The 27,204-nt window shown below is 44.6% G+C and overlaps 1 protein-coding gene across 4 annotated transcripts in view; it reads right to left on the reverse strand.

Annotated features, from left to right (window-relative positions):
- Positions 1-27,204, reverse strand: part of LOC124015538 (cell adhesion molecule 2-like) — a 946,327-nt gene that overhangs the window by 40,600 nt on the left and 878,523 nt on the right. For all 4 annotated transcript variants that reach the window (XM_046330827.1, XM_046330842.1, XM_046330835.1 and 1 more), the window contains one exon: positions 16,125-16,303. In XM_046330827.1, coding sequence (XP_046186783.1) covers positions 16,125-16,303 — 179 coding nt within the window. The remainder of the gene's footprint in view (positions 1-16,124; positions 16,304-27,204) is intronic.

The raw sequence follows: 27,204 nt of genomic DNA on the forward strand, positions 1-27,204 counted from the left end.
GGAGAGGGAGACAGGTTGGTGGGGGAAAGAAGAGTGGCAGGGAGAGGGAGACAGGTTGGTGGGGGGAGAGAAGAGAGGCAGGGAGAGGGAGACAGGTTGGTGGGGGGAAAGAAGAGTGGCAGGGAGAGGGAGACAGGTTGGTGGGGAGAGAAGAGAGGCAGGGAGAGGGAGACAGGTTGGTGGGGAGAGAAGAGAGGCAGGGAGAGGGAGACAGGTTGGTGGGGAGAGAAGAGAGGCAGGGAGAGGGAGACAGGTTGGTGGGGGAAAGAAGAGTGGCAGGGAGAGGTGGAAAGGTCGGTGGGGTAGAAGAGAGGCAGGGAGAGGGAGAGGGAGACAGGTTGGTGGTGGAAAGAAGAGAGGCAGGGAGAGGGAGACAGGTTGGTGGGGAGAGAAGAGAGGCAGGGAGAGGGAGAGGGAGACAGGTTGGTGGGGGAAAGAAGAGTGGCAGGGAGAGCTGGCTGACCATTGTAAACCATGGTGTCTCTGGTAAGATGAGGGACATAATTACTGACCATTATAAACCATGGTGTCTCTGATGAGATGAGGGACATAATTACTGACCATTGTAAACCATGGTGTCTCTGATGAGATGAGGGACATAATTACTGACCATTGTAAACCATGGTGTCTCTGATGAGAGAGAGGAGACCATGGTGTCTCTGATGAGACGAGGGACATAATTACTGACCATTGTAAACCATGGTGTCTCTGATGAGATGAGGGACATAATTACTGACCATTGTAAACCATGGTGTCTCTGATGAGATCAGGGACATAATTACTGACCATTATAAACCATGGTGTCTCTGATGAGATCAGGGACATAATTACTGACCATTATAAACCATGGTGTCTCTGATGAGATCAGGGACATAATTACTGACCATTGTAAACCATGGTGTCTCTGATGAGACGAGGGACATAATTACTGACCATTGTAAACCATGGTGTCTCTGATGAGACGAGGGACATAATTACTGACCATTGTAAAGCATGGTGTCTCAGAGAGGCCGGTTTAAAGGTGCAACCAACCAGCGTTCACCAGTTGCATCTATAGTACACATTATCCGTCAAAACAACATGTTGAGATGTGCTTCCTTCCAATGACAATTGAACTACATATTACAGTACAATAACAAGTATGTTCACATTTTGACATGTACTGACATTTTGAAATATATTGATTGTTTTGATTTATTAGGATCCAAAAGGTTGCCTCCCACAGGAAGGAGAGGCAGAATATTATCAGATCCCACAGGAAATTGCCTTTGTTGACATGGTATTGGGCAACAATGCAATAAAACTGTGGGAAATTGGGGACAGAGTGCTGGCAGACAATAACACCGTTGGGAATGTGATTACGGCACAACGACAACAGAGAAACATAGTTTAAGGAGGAAACAGTTGAACCTTTGAGAGAAACGGTGAACGTGTGAAAGAACTCCGGTTGTCAATATGTCCTGGTAAGATGTCAGTCCAATAACCAAACAGGGTACATATGTCACACCCTGATCTGTTTCACCTGTTCTTGTGATTGTCTCCACCCCCTCCAGGTGTCGCTTATTTAACACAGTGTATTTATCCCTGTGTTTCCTGTCTCTCTATACCAGTGTATTTATCCCTGTGTTTCCTGTCTCTCTGTACCAGTGTATTTATCCCTGTGTTTCCTGTCTCTCTGTCCCAGTGTATTTATCCATGTGTTTCCTGTCTCTCTGTACCAGTGTATTTATCCCTGTGTTTCCTGTCTCTCTGTACCAGTGTATTTATCCCTGTGTTTCCTGTCTCTCTGTACCAGTGTATTTATCCCTGTGTTTCCTGTCTCTCTGTACCAGTGTATTTATCCCTGTGTTTCCTGTCTCTCTGTACCAGTGTATTTATCCCTGTGTTTCCTGTCTCTCTGGACCAGTGTATTTATCCCTGTGTTTCCTGTCTCTCTGTCCCAGTGTATTTATCCCTGTGTTTCCTGTCTCTCTGTACCAGTGTATTTATCCCTGTGTTTCCTGTCTCTCTGTCCCAGTGTATTTATCCCTGTGTTTCCTGTCTCTCTGTCCCAGTGTATTTATCCCTGTGTTTCCTGTCTCTCTGTCCCAGTGTATTTATCCCTGTGTTTCCTGTCTCTCTGTCCCAGTGTATTTATCCCTGTGTTTCCTGTCTTTCTGTCCCAGTGTATTTATCCCTGTGTTTCCTGTCTCTCTGTCCCAGTGTATTTATCCCTGTGTTTCCTGTCTCTCTGTACCAGTGTATTTATCCCTGTGTTTCCTGTCTTTCTGTCCCAGTGTATTTATCCCTGTGTTTCCTGTCTTTCTGTCCCAGTGTATTTATCCCTGTGTTTCCTGTCTCTCTGTCCCAGTGTATTTATCCCTGTGTTTCCTGTCTCTCTGTACCAGTGTATTTATCCCTGTGTTTCCTGTCTCTTTGTACCAGTGTATTTATCCCTGTGTTTCCTGTCTTTCTGTCCCAGTGTATTTATCCCTGTGTTTCCTGTCTCTCTGTCCCAGTGTATTTATCCCTGTGTTTCCTGTCTCTCTGTCCCAGTGTATTTATCCCTGTGTTTCCTGTCTCTCTGTACCAGTGTATTTATCCCTGTGTTTCCTGTCTCTCTGTACCAGTGTATTTATCCCTGTGTTTCCTGTCTCTCTGTACCAGTGTATTTATCCCTGTGTTTCCTGTCTCTCTGTACCAGTGTATTTATCCCTGTGTTTCCTGTCTCTCTGTACCAGTGTATTTATCCCTGTGTTTCCTGTCTCTCTGTCCCAGTGTATTTATCCCTGTGTTTCCTGTCTCTCTGTACCAGTGTATTTATCCCTGTGTTTCCTGTCTCTCTGTCCCAGTGTATTTATCCCTGTGTTTCCTGTCTCTCTGTACCAGTGTATTTATCCCTGTGTTTCCTGTCTCTGTACCAGTGTATTTATCCCTGTGTTTCCTGTCTCTCTGTGCCAGTGTATTTATCCCTGTTTCCTGTCTCTCTGTCCCAGTGTATTTATCCCTGTATTTCCTGTCTCTCTGTACCAGTGTATTTATCCCTGTGTTTCCTGTCTCTCTGGACCAGTATATGTATCCCTGTGTTTCCTGTCTCTCTGTCCCAGTGTATTTATCCTTGTGTTTCCTGTCTCTCTGTCCCAGTGTATTTATCCCTGTGTTTCCTGTCTCTCTGTACCAGTGTATTTATCCCTGTGTTTCCTGTCTCTCTGTCCCAGTGTATTTATCCCTGTGTTTCCTGTCTCTCTGTCCCAGTGTATTTATCCCTGTGTTTCCTGTCTCTCTGTACCAGTGTATTTATCCTTGTGTTTCCTGTCTCTCTGTCCCAGTGTATTTATCCCTGTGTTTCCTGTCTCTCTGTCCCAGTGTATTTATCCCTGTGTTTCCTGTCTCTCTGTACCAGTGTATTTATCCCTGTGTTTCCTGTCTCTTTGTACCAGTGTATTTATCCCTGTGTTTCCTGTCTCTCTGTACCAGTGTATTTATCCCTGTGTTTCCTGTCTCTTTGTACCAGTGTATTTATCCCTGTGTTTCCTGTCTCTCTCTGCCAGTGTATTTATCCCTGTGTTTCCTGTCTCTTTGTACCAGTGTATTTATCCCCGTGTTTCCTGTATCTCTGTGCCAGTCTATTTATCCCTGTGTTTCCTGTCTCTCTGTCCCAGTGTATTTATCCCTGTGTTTCCTGTCTCTCTGTCCCAGTGTATTTATCCCTGTGTTTCCTGCCTCTCTGTACCAGTGTATTTATCCCTGTGTTTCCTGTCTCTTTGTACCAGTGTATTTATCCCTGTGTTTCCTGTCTCTTTGTACCAGTGTATTTATCCCTGTGTTTCCTGTCTCTTTGTACCAGTGTATTTATCCCTGTGTTTCCTGTCTCTCTGTACCAGTGTATTTATCCCTGTGTTTCCTGTCTCTGTACCAGTGTATTTATCCCTGTGTTTCCTGTCTTTCTGTGCCAGTATATTTATCCTGTGTTTCCTGTCTTTCTGTGCCAGTGTATTTATCCTGTGTTTCCTGTCTCTCTATACCAGTGTATTTATCCCTGTGTTTCCTGTCTCTCTGTACCAGTGTATTTATCCCTGTGTTTCCTGTCTTTCTGTGCCAGTTCGTTTTGTATGTTTTTCAAATCAACCAGCAGTTTTCAGTACTCCTGCTTCTATTTTCTTTTTCTAGTCCTCCCTGATTTGTTTTTGTTGCCCCTTGCCTGTTTTCTGGACTCCGTACCCGCCTGCCTGCCCTTTCTGCCTGCCCTGACCTCGAGCCTGCCTCCCACTCTGTACCCGCCTGCCTGCCCATTCTGCCTGCCCTGACCTCGAGCCTGCCTCCCACTCTGTACCCGCCTGCCTTCCCATTCTGCCTGCCCTGACCTCGAGCCTGCCTCCCACTCTGTACCCGCCTGCCTGCCCATTCTGCCTGCCCTGACCTCGAGCCTGCCTCCCACTCTGTACCCGCCTGCCTGCCCATTCTGCCTGCCCTGACCTCGAGCCTGCCTCCCACTCTGTACCCGCCTGCCTGTCCATTCTGCCTGCCCTGACCTCGAGCCTGCCTCCCACTCTGTACCCGCCTGCCTGCCCATTCTGCCTGCCCTGACCTCGAGCCTGCCTCCCACTCTGTACCCGCCTGCCTGCCCATTCTGCCTGCCCTGACCTCGAGCCTGCCTCCCACTCTGTACCCGCCTGCCTGCCCATTCTGCCTGCCCTGACCTCGAGCCTGCCTCCCACACTGTACCCGCCTGGACTCTGAACTGGTTTTGACCTTTTGCCTGTCCACGACAAGTCATTGGCTGATTTCGCCTCACTGCAAACCTGTCCTCACCTGGCACAACCCTTCCATAGAGGTCATGCAGGAATGATATGAGAAGCTCGGTGTTGTACGGCCTAACCCTTCCATAGAGGTCATCCAGGAATGATAATGAGAAGCTCGGTGTTGTATGGCCCAATTAGCGGTTTGTGTAACAGAAATCCATCAGAGGATATTGCTGTACACATTGTGATGTTGGCACCCCTCTGACCCGGGACATCCACTGTGGCTCTTTTCCCAATCACCTTCCTTCCTCGCCGCTGTGTTTTGGCCGAGTTGAAACCAGCCTCATCCACAAAGATGAATATGTGGTGTGTTTGCCTGGCTTCAATCTCCATGACTCTCTAAAATACATCCACAAGGCAACATAAGAGTTATGACGGTAGTTTACATTAAAACATGCCGCAGTGTGTCTCTGCCCTGTTTGGTTTAGTTCAAAACCAGTTCTGTATTTTATAGTCATCTTACCTGGACATATTGGTTCCTGGGTTGCTTGACTCGTTCCTCTGCTTCATCCTGACTTGATGTTGTTTCAGGACTCATCGTAATGCTCACATTCAAAATCTAATGTTGTCTGCCAACAATCTCTGTGCGTTTTATGTCATTATTTCTGATGAACATATTAACGATTGCAGTTTCCTGCACAGCAGTGAAAATCCTACCTCTCCCACCTGTGGGAGGTAACCGTTGGGTACTAAGCAGTAATACAAAAATAATTACACACAAGTGGGTTTTGAGGCTTTGCTCAATTGACTTCTGTAATGTGCAGTTCAGTCAGAAGCCTTTGCAGAATGCACATCTTACCTGATGTTTTGACAAGACATGTCTCATAATAGATGCCACTGTTGAGCCTCTCTCATTGATAGATCATGATTTGTTACATGATCATGTATAGTAGCGCTAATCTCATCTGAGACGACAGCTCTTGATCTTCCTCTGTCTTCTTCCACCACACACACATATACGTACTCCTCTCCCTTTATTAAATTGTATTATTATTTTATTTGTTTTATTTCACCTTTATTTAAAATTTAAATAAAGGTGAAATAATTTAAATAAAAAATTTTTTTTATTTAAAATTTAAATAAAATTTAATCCTTTATTTAATCATTTACCAAAACAAGTTCTCATTTACAACTGCGACCTGGCCAAGATAAAGCAAAGCAGTGCGACAAGAACAGCAACACAGAGTTACACATGGGATAAACAAACGTACAGTCAATAACACAATAGAAAATCTGTATACAGTGTGTGCAACTGGCGTGAGGAGGTAAGGCAATAAATAGGCCAATAGTGGTGAAGTAATTACAATTGAACAATTTCCACTGGAGGGATATATGTGCAGATGAGGATGTGCAAGTAGAAATACTGGTGTGCAAACGAGCAGAAAAACAAAAACAAATATGGGGATGAGGTAGGTAGTTGGTTGGATGGGCTATTTATAGATGGGCTGTGTACAGCTGCAGTGATCGGTTAGCTGCTCTGACAGGTGACGCTTAAAGTTAGTGAGGGAGATATAAGTCTCCAACTTCAGTGATCTTTGCAGTTCGTTCCAGTCACGTAAATACAATATAGCAAGTAAAACACTGGAATGGTAGATTTGCAGTGGAATAATGTGCAAGGTAGAGATAGAAATAATGGGGTGCAAAGGAGCAAAATAAATAAATAATTAATAAAATAAAATAAATACAGTAGGGAAAGAGGTAGTTGTTTGGGCTAAATTATAAAATAATGGGGTGCAAAGGAGCAAAAATAAATCAATACAGTAGGAGAAGAGGTAGTTGTAAATTATAGATGGGCTATGTACAGGTGCAGCAATCTGTGAGCTGCTCTGACAGCTGGTGCTTAAAGCTAGTGAGGAGATACGTTTTTCCAGTTTCAGAGATTTTTGTAGTTCGTTCCTGTCATTGGCAGCGGAGAACTGGAAGGAGAGGCGGCCAAAGGAAGAATTGGTTTTGGGGGTGACCAGAGAGACCAGCAGCATATCACGCTGCATACCACTGCTGGCTTGCTTCTGAAACTAAGCAGGGTTGGTCCTGGATGGGAGACCAGATGCTGCTGGAAGTGGTGTTAGAGGGCCAGTAGGAGGCACTCTTTCCTCTGGTCTAAAAAATTTCCCAATGCCCCAGGCCAGTGATTGAGGACCCTGTAGGGTGCAGTCCTTCGGATGGGACGTTAAACGGGTGTCCTGACTCTCTAAAGTCATTAAAGATCCCATGGCACTTATTGTAAGTGTAGGGGTGTTAACCCTGGTGTCCTGGCTAAATTCCCAATCTGGCCCTCACAGTTACCTAATAATCCCCAGTTTACAATTGGCTCATTCATCCCCTCCTCTCCCCTGTAACTATTCCTCAGGTCGTTGCTGTAAATGAGAATGTGTTCTCAGTCAACTTACCTGGAAAATAAGAGATATACCTGCTGGAGCGCGTGCTACAGGTGGGTGCTGCTATGGTGACCAGCAAGCTGAGATCTACACCATTGATATATATACTGAGAAAAGAGTTGGCCCGAGAATTGAACCCTGTGGCACCCCCATAGAGACTGCCAGAGGACCGGACAGCATGCCCTCCGATTTGACACACTGAACTCTGTCTGCAAAGTAGTTGGTGAGCCAGGCAAGGCAGTCATCCGAAAAACCGAGGCTACTGAGTCTGCCGATAAGAATATGGTAATTGACAGAGTCAAAAGCCTTGGCAAGGTCGATGAAGACGGCTGCACAGTACTGTCTTTTATCGATGGCGGTTATGATATCGTTTAGTACCTTGAGTGTGGCTGAGGTGCACCCGTGACCGGCTCGGAAACCAGATTGCACAGCGGAGAAGGTACGGTGGGATTCGAGATGGTCAGTGACCTGTTTGTTGACTTGGCTTTCGAAGAACCAGTGCAACCCGCTAAAAAGAACTGCACCCCCTCCTTCTCTGTGGTGGACATGAGTAAAACATTTAAATGTGTTAACCCTCGCAAGGCTGCAGGCCCAGACGGCATCCATAGCCGCATCCTCAGCGCAGCTGGCTGGTGTGTTTACAGACATATTCAATCGCTCCCTATCCCAGCCTGCTGCTTCAAGATGTCCACCACTGTTCCTGTAACTAAGAAGGCAAAGATAACTGAACTAAATGACTATCGCCCCATAACACTCACTTCTGTCATCATGAAGTGCTTTGAGAGACTAGTCAAGGATCATATCACCTCCACCTTGCCTGACACCTTAGACCTTATATATAAACTCCCATTTAGACCTGTAACAGCTTTCTTCCGTGGAAGGAGAGGAGGACCAAAACGCAGCGTAGTTCGTGTTCAACATGTTTAATAAAAGACGATAACGTGAACACTACACAAATACAAAATAACATGTTTAATCTGGTGCAGAGAACACAGAGACAGGAAACAGTCCTATCTGGTGCAGAGACACAGAGACAGGAATCAGTCCTATCTGGTACAGAGAACACAGAGAAGGAAACAATCTGGTGCAGAGAACACAGAGACAGGAAACAGTCCTATCTGGTGCAGAGACACAGAGACAGGAAACAGTCCTATCTGGTGCAGAGACACAGAGACAGGAAACAGTCCTAAAGACACAGAGACAGGAAACAGTCCTATCTGGTACAGAGAACACAGAGACAGGAAACAGTCCTATCTGGTGCAGAGAACACAGAGACAGGAAACAGTCCTATCTGGTGCAGAGACACAGAGACAGGAAACAGTCCTATCTGGTGCAGAGAACACAGAGACAGGAAACAGTCCTCTCTGGTGCAGAGAACACAGAGACAGGAAACAGTCCTATCTGGTGCAGAGACACAGAGACAGGAAACAGTCCTATCTGGTACAGAGAACACAGAGACAGGAAACAGTCCTATCTGGTGCAGAGAACACAGAGACAGGAAACAGTCCTATCTGGTGCAGAGAACACAGAGACAGGAAACAGTCCTATCTGGTGCAGAGACACAGAGACAGGAAACAGTCCTATCTGGTGCAAAGACAGGAAACAACGACCCACAAAACCCAACACAAAACAGGCTACCTAAATATGGTACCCAATCAGAGACAATGACTAACACCTGCCTCTGATTGAGAACCATATCAGGCCATACATAGACATGGACAAACTAGACACACAACATAGAATGCCCACCCAGTTCACGTCCTGACCAACACTAAAACAAGGAAAACACAAAATAACTATGGTCAGAACATGACACAAGGATCATATCACCTCCAACGTACCGGCCATCCTTGACCCACTTCAGTTTGCATTCTGCCACGAAAGGTCCACAGATGACGCAATTGCCATCACACTGCCCACCACCCTGTCCCATCTGGACAAAAATAATACCTATGTAAGAATGCTGTTCATTGACTACAGCTCAGCATTCAACACCATAGTACCCTCCAAGCTCATAATCAAGCTGGAGGCCCTGGGTCTCAACCCCTCCCTGTGCAACTGGGTCCTGGACTTCCTGAAGGGCCACCCCCAGGTGGTGAAGGTCGGAAACAACATCTCCACTTCGCTGACCCTCAACACTGGGGCCCCACAGGGGTGCGTGCTCAGCCCTCTCCTGTACTCCCTGTTCACCCATGACTGTGTGGCCACGCACATCTCCAACTCAATCATCAAGTTTGCAGATGACACAACAGTAATGGGCTTGATTACCAACAGCGACAACACAGCCTACAGGGAGGAGGTGAGGGCCCTCGGAGTGTGGTGTCAGGAAAACAACCTCTCACTCAACGTCAACAAAACAAAGGAGATGATCGTGGACTTCAGGAAACAGCAGAGGGAGCACCCCCCTATCCACATCAAAGGGACATCAGTGGAGAAGGTGGAAAGTTTTATGTTCCTCGGCGTACACATCACAGACAAACTGAAATGGTCCACCCACACAGACAGTGTGATGAAGAAGGCGCAACAGCGCCTCTTCAACCTCAGGAGGCTGACGAAATTTGGCTTGTCATCCAAAACTTCAACAAACTTTTACAGAGGCACAATCAAGAGCATCCTGTTGAGCTGCTTGGTACGGCAACTGCTCCGCCCTCAACCGCAAGACTCTCCAGAGTGCGGTGCGGTCTGCACAATGCATCACCGGGAGCAAACTACCGGCCCTCCATGACACCTACACCACCCGATGTCACAGGAAGGCCAAAAGGTCATCAAAGACAACAACCATCCGAGCTACTGCCTGTTCACCCCGCTATCATCCAGAAGGCAAGGTCAGTACAGGTGCATCAAAGCAGGGACCGAGAGGCTGAAGAACAGCTTCTATCTCAAGGCCACCAGACTCTTAAACAGCAATCACTAACTCAGAGAGGCTGCTGCCTACATAGACTTATATCACTGGCCATTAATAAATGGATCACTGGTCACTTTAAACAATGCCACTTTAATATTGTTTACAAATCTTACATTACTCATCTCATATGTATATCCTGTATTTTATACCATCTATTGCATCTTTCCTATGCCGCTCGGCCATCACTCATCCAGATACTTATACTGTATGTACATATTTCATTCACCCCTTTAGATTTGTGTGTATTAGGTAGTTGTTGGGTATTGTTGATGTCATTATAGGGTATTGTGATGTTATTATGGGGTATTGTGATGTCATTATGGGGTATTGTGATGTCATTATGGGGTATTGTGATGTCATTATGGGGTATTGTGATGTCATTATGGGGTATTGTGATGTCATTATGGGGTATTGTGATGTCATTATGGGGTATTGTGAGTAGATGAGTGGGACACAATTCTATGTTGTATTCAGGCTGTAACACAAACAAATGTGGAGGGGTATGAATATTTTCTGAAGGCCCTGTAAATAATGAAGTGGTTCTGGTCGAAGCATAAATCTTCCCCGGGTGTTGGTGTCACCAATCTCTCTTCAAAAGAGGTGTGTAATGGCAGGTTGTTACTGGTCAACATAAAAACGAATGACGTTAGGTTCTTCCCCGGGTGTTGGTGTCACCAATCTCTCTTCAAAAGAGGTGTGTAATGGCAGGTTGAATGACGTTAGGTTTGTTGAAAAATAAATGATGCACATCATACGGCAGTTTGTTTTGGAGTAACAGCTGCTGGACGAGGTGTTGGTGTTCGGGGGATTGACCTCACTAAAGACTGGTGAGGAACAGAATTCATGCTCGGCAGGGGTATGGAACGATGTTCTGAATCAGTTCAGTGGACACGGAGAATGAAGTATCCCACCACAAAGAGGTATACGAGGGTGGGTGTGTTTGGGGGTACTGTGAGTGGGTCGTATCTATACCTTCAAGGATCAGAGCAATGGAATTGTGGGCCTCATGGGCCTCAATACTCCAAGTTGGTTTTCCCTGACCATTATATTGCCAGTTCTCTGTTTCACCAAGGCCCTGTCCTATTGTAAAATCAATGTAAAACTCAAAATACCACCTTTTTCAAAAACGTCCAATGCTTCTTTTTCCAAGATGGCGTAGCAGTCAGACGTCCTTTGTCCTCGTCTTGTCCTGTGTATATATATCTTATATCTTTTTAAATTTTTCTTCGCATATCTTTTTATATATATTTCTTTCTAAAAATTCAACTTCAAAACACTCTCCTCACCAAATGTGGATCTGTTTTTTTCTAAAGTATAATTCACCTCGTATCCGAAATCCACAACAGAAGCTATCCAGCTCACTAGCTTACGTTAGTATTCAGCTAACCACGGCTAGCGGTCATCAGCCTTCCTTTAGCTCCAAAAGCTATCGCCAGTTTTGTACAACGTGACTCAGACCAGAACATACCGGAACTATTTTCTATCCATATCCCCGGATTTCGACCACAAGCTCTGAACATTTACACCTGGATCTTGCAGCTAACTAGCTGCTATCCGAGTGACTATTGGCTAACGTCGATTCCGGAGCAAACACCAATTATCCCGGAGTTAGCCAGCTGAAGAGTTCCATCCGCCACTCCTGGGCTACAATCACCTTTCCGGATCCGTTTTACTGCCGATAAACTGCCGTTGCGGAGCCCCACTGGGCCTTCAAGACTGGACTACCGACGTCATCTGCCCGAGGGAGTTATTCAAATGTCCCCTCCATCGCGATTTAACCCGAACGCCCATCTGCTAACTGCGGCCTGCTAATCGCTAGCTGTCTTGAGCATATCGGCTGCTATCTGAACAGGTCTATCGAACAATCTTCTTGGGCCACTAAAACTATAACTATAACTATAACTATTTTGACAATTGGTTTGGTCCCCTCTACCACACGGAACCCCACTAATCTACCGACGGAAACGCACGGGTTGGCTAAAAACAGATCAAAGCCCGTAACAAAAGGGAGACAACGTGGAGATAAGGAGTAACAAAATATATATTTATTAACTAAAGCAACTAAGGAAAATTTACAATGGTGTGTTTAATCAGTAATCAGTAGTGTAAGTGAGTGTTATGCATGAATGTGATAATGCAGGGTGTTGAAAGGTTCCAAAGCAAACAACCAAAAAACAACCAAGAAACACAAAAACTATCAAGGTGTCTGCATCAACACCCTGCATTATCACATTCATGCAAAACACTCACTTACACTACTAATTACTGATTACACACACCATTGTATATTGTACTTACTTACTTATTTAATAAATATATGTTTTGTTACTCCTTATCTCCATATTGTCTCCCTTTTGTTATGGGCTTTGAGCCGGTTCGTGTAGTATTCACCAACCCAAGGAAGGAGCTGGGAGTATTCACCAACCCAAAGAAGAACAAGCTAGGAGTATTCACCAACCCAAAGAAGAAGAAGCTAGGAGTATTCACCAACCCAAAGAAGAAGGAGCTGGGAGTATTCACCAACCCAAAGAATAAGACGCTGGGAGTATTCACCAACCCAAAGAAGAAGACGCTGGGAGTATTCACCAACCCAAAGAAGGAGCTAGGAGTATTCACCAACCCAAAGAAGGAGCTGGGAGTATTCACCAACCCAAAGAAGGAGCTGGGAGTATTCACCAACCCAAAGAAGAAGGAGCTAGGAGTATTCACCAACCCAAAGAAGAAGGAGCTAGGAGTATTCACCAACCCAAAGAAGAAGAAGCTAGGAGTATTCACCAACCCAAAGACGAAGGAGCTGGGAGTATTCACCAACCCAAAGAAGAAGAAGCTAGGAGTATTCACCAACCCAAAGAAGAAGAAGCTAGGAGTATTCACCAACCCAAAGAAGGAGCTGGGAGTATTCACCAACCCAAAGAAGAAGACGCTGGGAGTATTCACCAACCCAAAGAAGGAGCTGGGAGTATTCACCAACCCAAAGAAGGTGCTGGGAGTATTCACCAGCCCAAGGAAGGAGCTGGGAGTATTCACCAACCCAAAGAAGGAGCTGGGAGTATTCACCAACCCAAAGAAGGAGCTAGGAGTATTCACCAACCCAAAGAAGGAGCTAGGAGTATTCACCAACCCAAAGAAGGAGCTAGGAGTATTCACCAACCCAAAGAAGGAGCTAGGAGTATTCACCAACCCAAAGAAGGAGCTGGGAGTATTCACCAACCCAAAGAAGGAGCTAGGAGTATTCACCAACCCAAAAAAGGAGCTGGGAGTATTCACCAACCCAAAGAAGGAGCTAGGAGTATTCACCAACCCAAAGAAGGAGCTAGGAGTATTCACCAACCCAAAGAAGGAGCTAGGAGTATTCACCAACCCAAAGAAGGAGCTGGGAGTATTCACCAACCCAAAGAAGGAGCTGGGAGTATTCACCAACCCAAAGAAGGAGCTGGGAGTATTCACCAACCCAAAGAAGAAGGAGCTAGGAGTATTCACCAACCCAAAGAAGAAGAAGCTGGGAGTATTCATCAACCCAAAGAAGAAGGAGCTGGGAGTATTCACCAGCCCAAGGAAGGAGCTGGGAGTATTCACCAACCCAAAGAAGAAGAAGCTGGGAGTATTCACCAACCCAAAGAATAAGAAGCTGGGAGTATTCACCAACCCAAAAAATAAGAAGCTGGGAGTATTCACCAACCCAAAGAATAAGAAGCTGGGAGTATTCACCAACCCAAAGAAGAAGGAGCTAGGAGTATTCACCAACCCAAAGAATAAGAAGCTGCGAATATTCACCAACCCAAAGAATAAGAAGCTGGGAGTATTCACCAACCCAAAGAATAAGAAGCTGGGAGTATTCACCAACCCAAAGAAGAAGAAGCTGGGAGTATTCACCAACCCAAAGAATAAGAAGCTGGGAGTATTCACCAACCCAAAGAATAAGAAGCTGGGAGTATTCACCAACCCAAAGAAGAAGAAGCTGGGAGTATTCACCAACCCAAAGAAGAAGAAGCTGGGAGTATTCACCAACCCAAAGAAGAAGAAGCTGGGAGTATTCACCAACCCAAAGAAGAAGGAGCAACACTACATACTGTACATTTATCACTAGTGTCTTAGGGAAAAGAGAAGGAATGTCTAAACTGTGTCTTGATTAATATTATTATATCACAGAATGGAAACCTTTAACACCCTCCTCTATCCTTTCTCCCTCTCTCTTTCCAGTTCATTTAGATATACAGAACCAGTCCAAAGTTTGGACACATCTACTCATTCAAGGACTTTTCTTTATTTGTACTATTTTCTACATTATAGAATAATAGTGAAGACATCACAACTATGAAATAACACATATGGAATCATGTAGTAAACAAAGAAAAGTGTTAAACAAATTTAAATATATTTGATATAATTTTTTAAAATGTATTTTATTTAACCTTTATTTAGGCAAGTCAGTTAAAAACGAATTATTATTTACAATAACGGCCTACCCCGGCCAAACCCTAACCCGGACAGCATTGGGCCATTTGTCCGTAGAGCTCCGAGACAGGATTGTGTCGAGGCACAGATCTGGAGAAGGGTACAAAAACATTTCTGCAGCATCGAAAGTCCCCAAGATCACAGTGGCCTCCATCGTTCTTATTTGGAAGAAGTTTGGAATCACCTAGACTCTTCCCAGTCAAACTGAGCAATAGGGGGAGGAGGGCCAGGGAGGTGACCAAGAACTTGCCATAGATTTTCAAGCCAATTTAAGTCAAACCAATTCCAGTGTAGATTTGGCCATCTGTTTTATGTTATTGTCCTGCTGAAATGGGAATTAATCTCCCTTTGGGCTGCAGGGTCTGAGTTACTTTGGGCTGCAGGGTCTGAGTTACTTTGGTCTTCAGGGTCTGAGTTACTTTGGGCTGCAGGGTCTGAGTTACTTTGGGCTTCAGGGTCTGAGTTACTTTGGGCTTCAGGGTCTGAGTTACTTTGGGCTTCAGGGTCTGAGTTACTTTGGGCTGCAGGGTCTGAGTTACTTTGGGTTGCAGGGTCTGAGTTACTTTGGGCTGCAGGGTCTGAGTTACTTTGGGCTGCAGGGTCTGAGTTACTTTGGGCTGCAGGGTCTGAGTTACTTTGGGCTGCAGGGTCTGAGTTACTTTGGGCTTCAGGGTCTGAGTTACTTTGGGCTTCAGGGTCTGAGTTACTTTGGGCTTCAGGGTCTGAGTTACTTTGGGCTTCAGTGTCTGAGTTACTTTGGGCTTCAGGGTCTGAGTTACTTTGGGCTGCAGGGTCTGAGTTACTTTGGGCTGCAGGGTCTGAGTTACTTTGGGCTTCAGGGTCTGAGTTACTTTGGGCTGCAGGGTCTGAGTTACTTTCATTCAGGGAGGTTGTGGAGAAAAAAAGCAGCCTAGTCCTAAGAACATTTATATAGGCCATAGCAAAGGAGTTGAATACTTATTGACCCAAGATATTTCATCTTTCCATCTTGAATTAATTTGTAAACATATCTAAAAACATAATTTCACTTTGACATTATGAGGTATTGTATGTAGGCCAGTGAAAAACAATCGAAATGTACTCAATTTAAATTTCAGGATGGAAAAAGTCAAGGGGTATGATAACTTTGAAGGCTCACTGCCATTGTTTTGGTAAACAACTAAGGTATGTGGTTGGACAATTGTAAACATCTCAAATTCATAGACTGATACATTGACGTAAGATGTCATTATCAATTTAATGTATCTAATTTGAGAGAAAAGATGGACAATTCTGAAAAGGACCCTAATATTATAATACAACATTTAAAATACATTTTTTCGAAGAGAATATGAGTGTTTACCCTCTTCTTGGTGTTCTCCACTCTCTTGGTCTAATCTCTTATTCATCTGATGGCTGTAAGAGGTTCTGATATATCTGGTATTCTGTTATTCATCTGATGGCTGTAACAGGTTCTGATATACAGTATCTATTATTGAACTGGAAGAAAGTGTTTATTAACTATTCATCCAAACCAGACCTAGCTTCTTCTCTTCTCTGTCCCTGTCTCATACACCCTCAACAAGGTCCTTCGTTTTCTTTGTTCACATAATTAGGCTCTCTTACCGTAGACGTAGAGTATGTATTCTGCACTGCTGCTGCCTAGGTGGTTGGAGGCCACACAGCGGTAGGTGCCATTGTCTGTCTTGTTAAGGGCGGAAAAGGTGAGTTCTCTTCCCTGTACGATCATTCTCTCCAGGTCTGGTAGCTGTCCTCCATCCTTAGTCCACAACACAGGGTCTGGCCTTGGGGTGGGAGGGGGGGGGGGTTTAGAGAAGGGGAGAGAGGTGGGTGGGGATGAGCGGAAATAAAGAGAAGGAAGGAAGGGGCAGAGAGGGGAGAGGGGGAGATAGGGAGTGGGGAGAGAGGGGAGAGGGAGGGGGAGGGAGATGGGCAGGGAGAGAAGAGAGGGGAGAGGGAGGGCGATAGGGAGTGGGAAGAGAGGGGAGAGGGAGGTGGAGGGAGATGGGCAGGGAGAAGAGAGGGGAGAGGCAGGTGGAGGGAGATGGGCAGGGAGAAGAGAGGGGAGAAGGAGGGGGAGGGAGATGGGCAGGGAGAAGAGAGGGGAGAGGGAGGGAGATGGGCAGGGAGAAGAGAGGGGAGAGGGAGGGAGATAGGGAGTGGGGAGAGAGGGGAGAGGGAGGGGGAGGGAGATGTGCAGGGAGAAGAGAGGGGAGAGGCAGGTGGAGGGAGATGGGCAGGGAGAAGAGAGGGGAGAGGGAGGGGGAGGGAGATGTGCAGGGAGAAGAGAGGGGAGAGGGAGGTGGAGGGAGATGGGCAGGGAGAAGAGAGGGGAGAGGGAGGGAGATAGGGAGTGGGGAGAGAGGGGAGAGGGAGAGGGAGGGAGATAGGGAGTGGGGAGAGAGGGGAGAGGGAGGGGGGGAGGGAGATGTGCAGGGAGAAGAGAGGGGAGAGGGTTGGGGAGGGAGATAAGGAGGGAAGTGGGAAGGGAGGGGAGAGGGAAGAGAGGGGAGAGTGAGGGGGCGGGTGATAGGGAAGGAAGGGGGAGGGGAGGGGAAGAGAAGGAAGAGGGAGGGAGATGAGGAGGGGGAGGGGGAGGGAGATGAGGAAAAGGAGAGGCAGGAAGACAGGGTAGAATGGGTGAGAAAAAGACAGAAGCGAGACAGACCTTAGACACCGTGAAATGTTCACATTTGCCAGATGATTTTTTGCTAATTAGTCTTCCAAATGTTGACGTAAACGTCCTTGTAAAGCTATTGGGGTTAAGGTTCAATACCTCGTCATTTAGGTTCAATACCTCGTCATTTAGGTTCAATACCTCGTCATTTAGGTTCAATACCTCGCCATTTAGGTGCAATACCTCGTCATTTAGGTTCAATACCTCGTCATTTAGGTGCAATACCTCGTCATTTAGGTTCAATACCTCGTCATTTAGGTTCAATACCTCGTCATTTAGGTTCAATACCTCGTCATTTAGGTTCAATACCTCGTCATTTAGGTTCAATACCTCGTCATTTAGGTTCAATACCTCGTCATTTAGGTTCAATACCTCATTTAGGTCATTTAGGTTCAATACCTCGTCATTTAGGTTCAATACCTCGTCATTTAGGTTCAATACCTCGTCATTTAGGTTCAATACCTCGTCATTTAGGTTCAATACCTCGTCATTTAGGTTCAATACCTCGTCATTTAGGTTCAATACCTCGTCATTTAGGTTCAATACCTTGTCATTTAGGTTCAATACCTTGTCATTTAGGTTCAATACCTCATCATTTAGGTTCATTTAGGTTCATTAGCCTCTGGAATTGCCGATCTGCGGTCAACAAGGCAGAGTTCATCTCAGCCTATGCCTCCCTCCAGTCCCTCGACTTCTTGGCACTAACGGAAACATGGATCACCACAGACAACACTGCTACTCCTACTGCTCTCTCTTCGTCCGCCCACGTGTTCTCGCACACCCCGAGAGCTTCTGGTCAGCGGGGTGGTGGCACCGGGATCCTCATCTCTCCCAAGTGGTCATTCTCTCTTTCTCCCCTTACCCATCTGTCTATCACCTCCTTTGAATTCCATGCTGTCACAGTTACCAGCCCTTTCAAGCTTAACATCCTTATCATTTATCGCCCTCCAGGTTCCCTCGGAGAGTTCATCAATGAGCTTGATGCCTTGATAAGCTCCTTTCCTGAGGACGGCTCACCTCTCACAGTTCTGGGCGACTTTAACCTCCCCACGTCTACCTTTGACTGATTCCTCTCTGCCTCCTTCTTTCCACTCCTCTCCTCTTTTGACCTCACCCTCTCACCTTCCCCCCCTACTCACAAGGCAGGCAATACGCTCGACCTCATCTTTACTAGATGCCCTCTTCCACTAACCTCATTGCAACTCCCCTCCAAGTCTCCGACCACTACCTTGTATCCTTTTCCCTCTCGCTCTCATCCAACACCTCCCACACTGCCCCTACTCGGATGGTATCGCGCCGTCCCAACCTTCGCTCTCTCTCCCCCGCTACTCTCTCCTCTTCCATCCTATCATCTCTTCCCTCCGCTCAAACCTTCTCCAACCTATCTCCTGATTCTGCCTCCTCAACCCTCCTCTCCTCCCTCTCTGCATCCTTTGACTCTCTATGTCCCCTATCCTCCAGGCCGGCTCGGTCCTCCCCTCCCGCTCCGTGGCTCGATGACTCATTGCGAGCTCACAGAACAGGGCTCCGGGCAGCCGAGCGGAAATGGAGGAAAACTCGCCTCCCTACGGACCTGGCATCCTTTCACTCCCTCCTCTCTACATTTTCCTCCTCTGTCTCTGCTGCTAAAGCCACTTTCTACCACGCTAAATTCCAAGCATCTGCCTCTAACCCTAGGAAGCTCTTTGCCACCTTCTCCTCCCTCCTGAATCCCCCCTCCTCCCTCTCTGCAGACGACTTCGTCAACCATTTTGAAAAGAAGGTCGACGACATCCGATCCTCGTTTGCTAAGTCAAACGACACCGCTGGTTCTGCTCACACTGCCCTACCCTGTGCTCTGACCTCTTTCTCCCCTCTCTCTCCAGATGAAATCTCGCGTCTTGTGACGGCCGGCCGCCCAACAACCTGCCCGCTTGACCCTATCCCTTCCCCTCTTCTCCAGACCATTTCCGGAGACCTTCTCCCTTACCTCACCTCGCTCATCAACTCATCACTGACCGCTGGCTACGTCCCTTCCGTCTTCAAGAGAGCGAGAGTTGCACCCCTTCTGAAAAAAAAACCACACTCGATCCCTCCGATGTCAACAATTACAGACCAGTATCCCTTCTTTCTTTTCTCTCCAAAACTCTTGAACGTGCCGTCCTTGGCCAGCTCTCCGCTATCTCTCTCTGAATGACCTTCTTGATCCAAATCAGTCAGGTTTCAAGACTAGTCATTCAACTGAGACTGCTCTCCTCTGTATCACGGAGGCGCTCCGCACTGCTAAAGCTAACTCTCTCTCCTCTGCTCTCATCCTTCTAGATCTATCGGCTGCCTTCGATACTGTGAACCATCAGATCCTCCTCTCCACCCTCTCCGAGTTGGGCATCTCCGGCGCGGCCCACGCTTGGATTGCGTCCTACCTGACAGGTCGCTCCTACCAGGTGGCGTGGCGAGAATCTGTCTCCTCACCACGCGCTCTCACCACTGGTGTCCCCAGGGCTCTGTTCTAGGCCCTCTCCTATTCTCGCTATACACCAAGTCACTTGGCTCTGTCATAACCTCACATGGTCTCTCCTATCATTGCTATGCAGACGACACACAACTAATCTTCTCCTTTCCCCCTTCTGATGACCAGGTGGCGAATCGCATCTCTGCATGTCTGGCAGACATATCAGTGTGGATGACGGATCACCACCTCAAGCTGAACCTCGGCAAGACGGAGCTGCTCTTCCTCCCGGGGAAGGACTGCCCGTTCCATGATCTCGCCATCACGGTTGACAACTCCATTGTGTCCTCCTCCCAGAGCGCTAAGAACCTTGGTGTGATCCTGGACAACACCCTGTCGTTCTCAACCAACATCAAGGCGGTGGCCCGTTCCTGTAGGTTCATGCTCTACAACATCCGCAGAGTACGACCCTGCCTCACACAGGAAGCGGCGCAGGTCCTAATCCAGGCACTTGTCATCTCCCGTCTGGATTACTGCAACTCGCTGTTGGCTGGGCTCCCTGCCTGTGCCATTAAACCCCTTCAACTCATCCAGAACGCCGCAGCCCGTCTGGTGTTCAACCTTCCCAAGTTCTCTCACGTCACCCCACTCCTCCGTTCTCTCCACTGGCTTCCAGTTGAAGCTCGCATCCGCTACAAGACCATGGTGCTTGCCTACGGAGCTGTGAGGGGAACGGCACCTCAGTACCTCCAGGCTCTGATCAGGCCCTACACCCAAACAAGGGCACTGCGTTCATCCACCTCTGGCCTGCTCGCCTCCCTACCACTGAGGAAGTACAGCTCCCGCTCAGCCCAGTCAAAACTGTTCGCTGCTCTGGCCCCCCAATGGTGGAACAAACTCCCTCACGACGCCAGGACAGCGGAGTCAATCATCACCTTCCGGAGACACCTGAAACCCCACCTCTTTAAGGAATACCTAGGATAGGATAAGTATCCCCCCCGTTTAAGATTTAGATGCACTATTGTAAAGTGACTGTTCCACTGGATGTCATAAGGTGAATGCACCAATTTGTAAGTCGCTCTGGATAAGAGCGTCTGCTAAATGACTTAAATGTAAATGTAAATGTAATACCTCGTCATTTAGGTTCAATACCTCGTCATTTAGGTTCATTACCTCGTCATTTAGGTTCAATACCTCATCATTTAGGTTCAATACCTCATCATTTAGGTTCAATACCTCGTCAATACCTTGTCATTTAGGTTCAATACCTCGTCATTTAGGTTCAATACCTTGTCATTTAGGTTCAATACCTCGTCAATACCTCGTGATTTAGGTTCAATACCTTGTCATTTAGGTTCAATACCTTGTCATTTAGGTTCAATACCTCATCATTTAGGTTCAATACCTCGTCATTTAGGTTCAATACCTCATCATTTAGGTTCAATACCTCGTCATTTAGGTTCAATACCTCGTCATTTAGGTTCAATACCTCGTCATTTAGGTTCAATACCTCGTCATTTAGGTTCAATACCTCGTCATTTAGGTTCAATACCTCGTCATTTAGGTTCAATACCTCGTCATTTAGGTTCAATACCTCGTCATTTAGGTTCAATACCTCGTCATTTAGGTTCAATACCTCGTCATTTAGGTTCATTACCTCGTCATTTAGGTTCAATACCTCGTCAATACCTTGTCATTTAGGTTCAATACCTCGTCATTTAGGTTCAATACCTTGTCATTTAGGTTCAATACCTCGTCAATACCTCGTGATTTAGGTTCAATACCTTGTCATTTAGGTTCAATACCTAATATAATAATATAATATATAATATATAATAATATAATAATATATAATATATAATAATATATGCCATTTAGCAGACGCTTTTATCCAAAGCGACTTACAGTCATGTGTGCATACATTCTACGTATGGGTGCTCCCGGGGATCGAACCCACTACCCTGGCGTTACAAGCGCCATGCTCTACCAACTGAGCTACACAGGACCAATACCTCATCATTTAGGTTCAATACCTCGTCATTTAGGTTCAATACCTCGTCATTTAGGTTCAATACCTCGTCATTTAGGTTCAATACCTCGCAATTTAGGTTCAATACCTCGTCAATACCTTGTAATTTAGGTTCAATACCTCGTCATTTAGGTTCAATACCTCGTCATTTAGGTTCAATACCTCGTCATTTAGGTTCAATACCTCGTCATTTAGGTTCAATACCTCGTCAATACCTCGTCATTTAGGTTCAATACCTCGTCATTTAGGTTCAATACCTCGTCATTTAGGTTCAATACCTCGTTATTTAGGTTCAATACCTTGTCATTTAGGTTCAATACCTCATCATTTAGGTTCAATACCTCGTCAATACCTCGTCATTTAGGTTCAATACCTCGTAAATACCTCGTCATTTAGGTTCAATACCTCATCATTTAGGTCCAATACCTCATCATTTAGGTCCAATACCTCGTCAATACCTCGTCATTTAGGTTCAATACCTCGTCATTTAGGTTCAATACCTCGTCATTTAGGTTCAATACCTCGTCATTTAGGTTCAATACCTCGTCATTTAGGTTCAATACCTCGTCATTTAGGTTCAATACCTCGTCATTTAGGTTCAATACCTCGTCATTTAGGTTCAATACCTCATCATTTAGGTTCAATACCTCGTCATTTAGATTCAATACCTCGTCATTTAGGTTCAATACCTCGTCAATACCTCATCATTTAGGTTCAATACCTCATCATTTAGGTTCAATACCTCGTCATTTAGGTTCAATACCTCGTCATTTAGGTTCAATACCTCGTCATTTAGGTTCAATACCTCGCCATTTAGGTTCAATACCTCGTCATTTAGGTTCAATACCTCGTCATTTAGGTTCAATACCTCGTCATTTAGGTTCAATACCTCGTCATTTAGGTTCAATACCTCGTCATTTAGGTTCAATACCTCGTCATTTAGGTTCAATACCTCGTCAATACCTCGTCATTTAGGTTCAATACCTCGTCATTTAGGTTCAATACCTCGTCATTTAGGTTCAATACCTCGTCATTTAGGTTCAATACCTTGTCATTTAGGTTCAATACCTCGTCATTTAGGTTCAATACCTCGTCAATACCTCGTCATTTAGGTTCAATACCTCGTAAATACCTCGTCATTTAGGTTCAATACCTCATCATTTAGGTCCAATACCTCGTCAATACCTCGTCATTTAGGTTCAATACCTCGTCATTTAGGTTCAATACCTCGTCATTTAGGTTCAATACCTCGTCATTTAGGTTCAATACCTCGTCATTTAGGTTCAATACCTCGTCATTTAGGTTCAATACCTCATCATTTAGGTTCAATACCTCGTCAATACCTCGTCATTTAGGTTCAATACCTCATCAATACCTCGTCATTTAGGTTCAATACCTCGTCAATACTTTGTCATTTAGGTTCAATACCTCGTAAATACCTCGTAATTTAGGTTCAATACCTCGTCATTTAGGTTCAATACCTCGTCATTTAGGTTCAATACCTCGTCATTTAGGTTCAATACCTCGTCATTTAGGTTCAATACCTCGTCATTTAGGTTCAATACCTCGTCATTTAGGTTCAATACCTCGTCATTTAGGTTCAATACCTCGTCATTTAGGTCCAATACCTCATCATTTAGGTTCAATACCTCGTCATTTAGGTTCAATACCTCGTCATTTAGGTTCAATACCTCGTCATTTAGGTCCAATACCTCGTCATTTAGGTTCAATACCTCGTCATTTAGGTTCAATACCTCGTCATTTAGGTTCAATACCTCGTCATTTAGGTTCAATACCTCGTCATTTAGGTTCAATACCTCGTCATTTAGATTCAATACCTCGTCATTTAGGTTCAATACCTCGTCAATACCTCATCATTTAGGTTCAATACCTCATCATTTAGGTTCAATACCTCATCATTTAGGTTCAATACCTCGTCATTTAGGTTCAATACCTCGTCATTTAGGTTCAATACCTCGTCATTTAGGTTCAATACCTCGCCATTTAGGTTCAATACCTCGCCATTTAGGTTCAATACCTCGTCATTTAGGTTCAATACCTCATCATTTAGGTTCAATACCTCGTCAATACCTTGTCATTTAGGTTCAATACCTCATCATTTAGGTTCAATACCTCGCCATTTAGGTTCAATACCTCGCCATTTAGGTTCAATACCTCGTCATTTAGGTTCAATACCTCGTCATTTAGGTTCAATACCTCGTCATTTAGGTTCAATACCTCGTCATTTAGGTTCAATACCTCGTCATTTAGGTTCAATACCTCGTCATTTAGGTTCAATACCTCGTCATTTAGGTTCAATACCTCGTCATTTAGGTTCAATACCTCGTCATTTAGGTTCAATACCTCGTCATTTAGGTTCAATACCTCGTCATTTAGGTTCAATACCTCGTAAATACCTCGTCATTTAGGTTCAATACCTCGTCATTTAGGTTCATTACCTCGTCATTTAGGTTCAATACCTCGTCAATACCTTGTCATTTAGGTTCAATACCTCGTCATTTAGGTTCAATACCTTGTCATTTAGGTTCAATACCTCGTCAATACCTCGTGATTTAGGTTCAATACCTTGTCATTTAGGTTCAATACCTAATATAATAATATAATATATAATATATAATAATATAATAATATATAATATATAATAATATATGCCATTTAGCAGACGCTTTTATCCAAAGCGACTTACAGTCATGTGTGCATACATTCTACGTATGGGTGCTCCCGGGGATTGAACCCACTACCCTGGCGTTACAAGCGCCATGCTCTACCAACTGAGCTACACAGGACCAATACCTCATCATTTAGGTTCAATACCTCGTCATTTAGGTTCAATACCTCGTCATTTAGGTTCAATACCTCGTCATTTAGGTTCAATACCTCGCAATTTAGGTTCAATACCTCGTCAATACCTTGTAATTTAGGTTCAATACCTCGTCATTTAGGTTCAATACCTCGTCATTTAGGTTCAATACCTCGTCATTTAGGTTCAATACCTCGTCATTTAGGTTCAATACCTCGTCAATACCTCGTCATTTAGGTTCAATACCTCGTCATTTAGGTTCAATACCTCGTCATTTAGGTTCAATACCTCGTTATTTAGGTTCAATACCTCGTCATTTAGGTTCAATACCTCGTCATTTAGGTTCAATACCTCGTCATTTAGATTCAATACCTCGTCATTTAGGTTCAATACCTCGTCAATACCTCATCATTTAGGTTCAATACCTCATCATTTAGGTTCAATACCTCATCATTTAGGTTCAATACCTCGTCATTTAGGTTCAATACCTCGTCATTTAGGTTCAATACCTCGTCATTTAGGTTCAATACCTCGCCATTTAGGTTCAATACCTCGCCATTTAGGTTCAATACCTCGTCATTTAGGTTCAATACCTCATCATTTAGGTTCAATACCTCGTCAATACCTTGTCATTTAGGTTCAATACCTCATCATTTAGGTTCAATACCTCGCCATTTAGGTTCAATACCTCGCCATTTAGGTTCAATACCTCGTCATTTAGGTTCAATACCTCGTCATTTAGGTTCAATACCTCGTCATTTAGGTTCAATACCTCGTCATTTAGGTTCAATACCTCGTCATTTAGGTTCAATACCTCGTCATTTAGGTTCAATACCTCGTCATTTAGGTTCAATACCTCGTCATTTAGGTTCAATACCTCGTCATTTAGGTTCAATACCTCGTCATTTAGGTTCAATACCTCGTAAATACCTCGTCATTTAGGTTCAATACCTCGTCATTTAGGTTCATTACCTCGTCATTTAGGTTCAATACCTCGTCAATACCTTGTCATTTAGGTTCAATACCTCGTCATTTAGGTTCAATACCTTGTCATTTAGGTTCAATACCTCGTCAATACCTCGTGATTTAGGTTCAATACCTTGTCATTTAGGTTCAATACCTAATATAATAATATAATATATAATATATAATAATATAATAATATATAATATATAATAATATATGCCATTTAGCAGACGCTTTTATCCAAAGCGACTTACAGTCATGTGTGCATACATTCTACGTATGGGTGCTCCCGGGGATTGAACCCACTACCCTGGCGTTACAAGCGCCATGCTCTACCAACTGAGCTACACAGGACCAATACCTCATCATTTAGGTTCAATACCTCGTCATTTAGGTTCAATACCTCGTCATTTAGGTTCAATACCTCGTCATTTAGGTTCAATACCTCGCAATTTAGGTTCAATACCTCGTCAATACCTTGTAATTTAGGTTCAATACCTCGTCGTTTAGGTTCAATACCTCGTCATTTAGGTTCAATACCTCGTCATTTAGGTTCAATACCTCGTCATTTAGGTTCAATACCTCGTCAATACCTCGTCATTTAGGTTCAATACCTCGTCATTTAGGTTCAATACCTCGTCATTTAGGTTCAATACCTCGTTATTTAGGTTCAATACCTTGTCATTTAGGTTCAATACCTCATCATTTAGGTTCAATACCTCGTCAATACCTCGTCATTTAGGTTCAATACCTCGTAAATACCTCGTCATTTAGGTTCAATACCTCATCATTTAGGTCCAATACCTCATCATTTAGGTCCAATACCTCGTCAATACCTCGTCATTTAGGTTCAATACCTCGTCATTTAGGTTCAATACCTCGTCATTTAGGTTCAATACCTCGTCATTTAGGTTCAATACCTCGTCATTTAGGTTCAATACCTCGTCATTTAGGTTCAATACCTCGTCATTTAGGTTCAATACCTCGTCATTTAGGTTCAATACCTCATCATTTAGGTTCAATACCTCGTCATTTAGATTCAATACCTCGTCATTTAGGTTCAATACCTCATCAATACCTCGTCATTTAGGTTCAATACCTCGTCAATACTTTGTCATTTAGGTTCAATACCTCGTAAATACCTCGTAATTTAGGTTCAATACCTCGTCATTTAGGTTCAATACCTCGTCATTTAGGTTCAATACCTCGTCATTTAGGTTCAATACCTCGTCATTTAGGTTCAATACCTCGTCATTTAGGTTCAATACCTCATCATTTAGGTTCAATACCTCGTCATTTAGGTTCAATACCTCGTCATTTAGGTTCAATACCTCGTCATTTAGGTTCAATACCTCATCATTTAGGTCCAATACCTCGTCATTTAGGTCCAATACCTCGTCATTTAGGTTCAATACCTCGTCATTTAGGTTCAATACCTCGTCATTTAGGTTCAATACCTCGTCATTTAGGTTCAATACCTCGTCATTTAGGTTCAATACCTCGTCATTTAGGTTCAATACCTCGCCATTTAGGTTCAATACCTCGTCATTTAGATTCAATACCTCGTCATTTAGGTTCAATACCTCGTCAATACCTCGTCATTTAGGTTCAATAGCTCATCATTTAGGTTCAATACCTCATCATTTAGGTTCAATACCTCATCATTTAGGTTCAATACCTCATCATTTAGGTTCAATACCTCATCATTTAGGTTCAATACCTCGTCATTTAGGTTCAATACCTCATCATTTAGGTTCAATACCT

The sequence above is a fragment of the Oncorhynchus gorbuscha genome, linkage group LG02 (assembly GCF_021184085.1).
Source record: "Oncorhynchus gorbuscha isolate QuinsamMale2020 ecotype Even-year linkage group LG02, OgorEven_v1.0, whole genome shotgun sequence".
NCBI classification, from domain to species: Eukaryota; Metazoa; Chordata; class Actinopteri; order Salmoniformes; family Salmonidae; genus Oncorhynchus; species Oncorhynchus gorbuscha.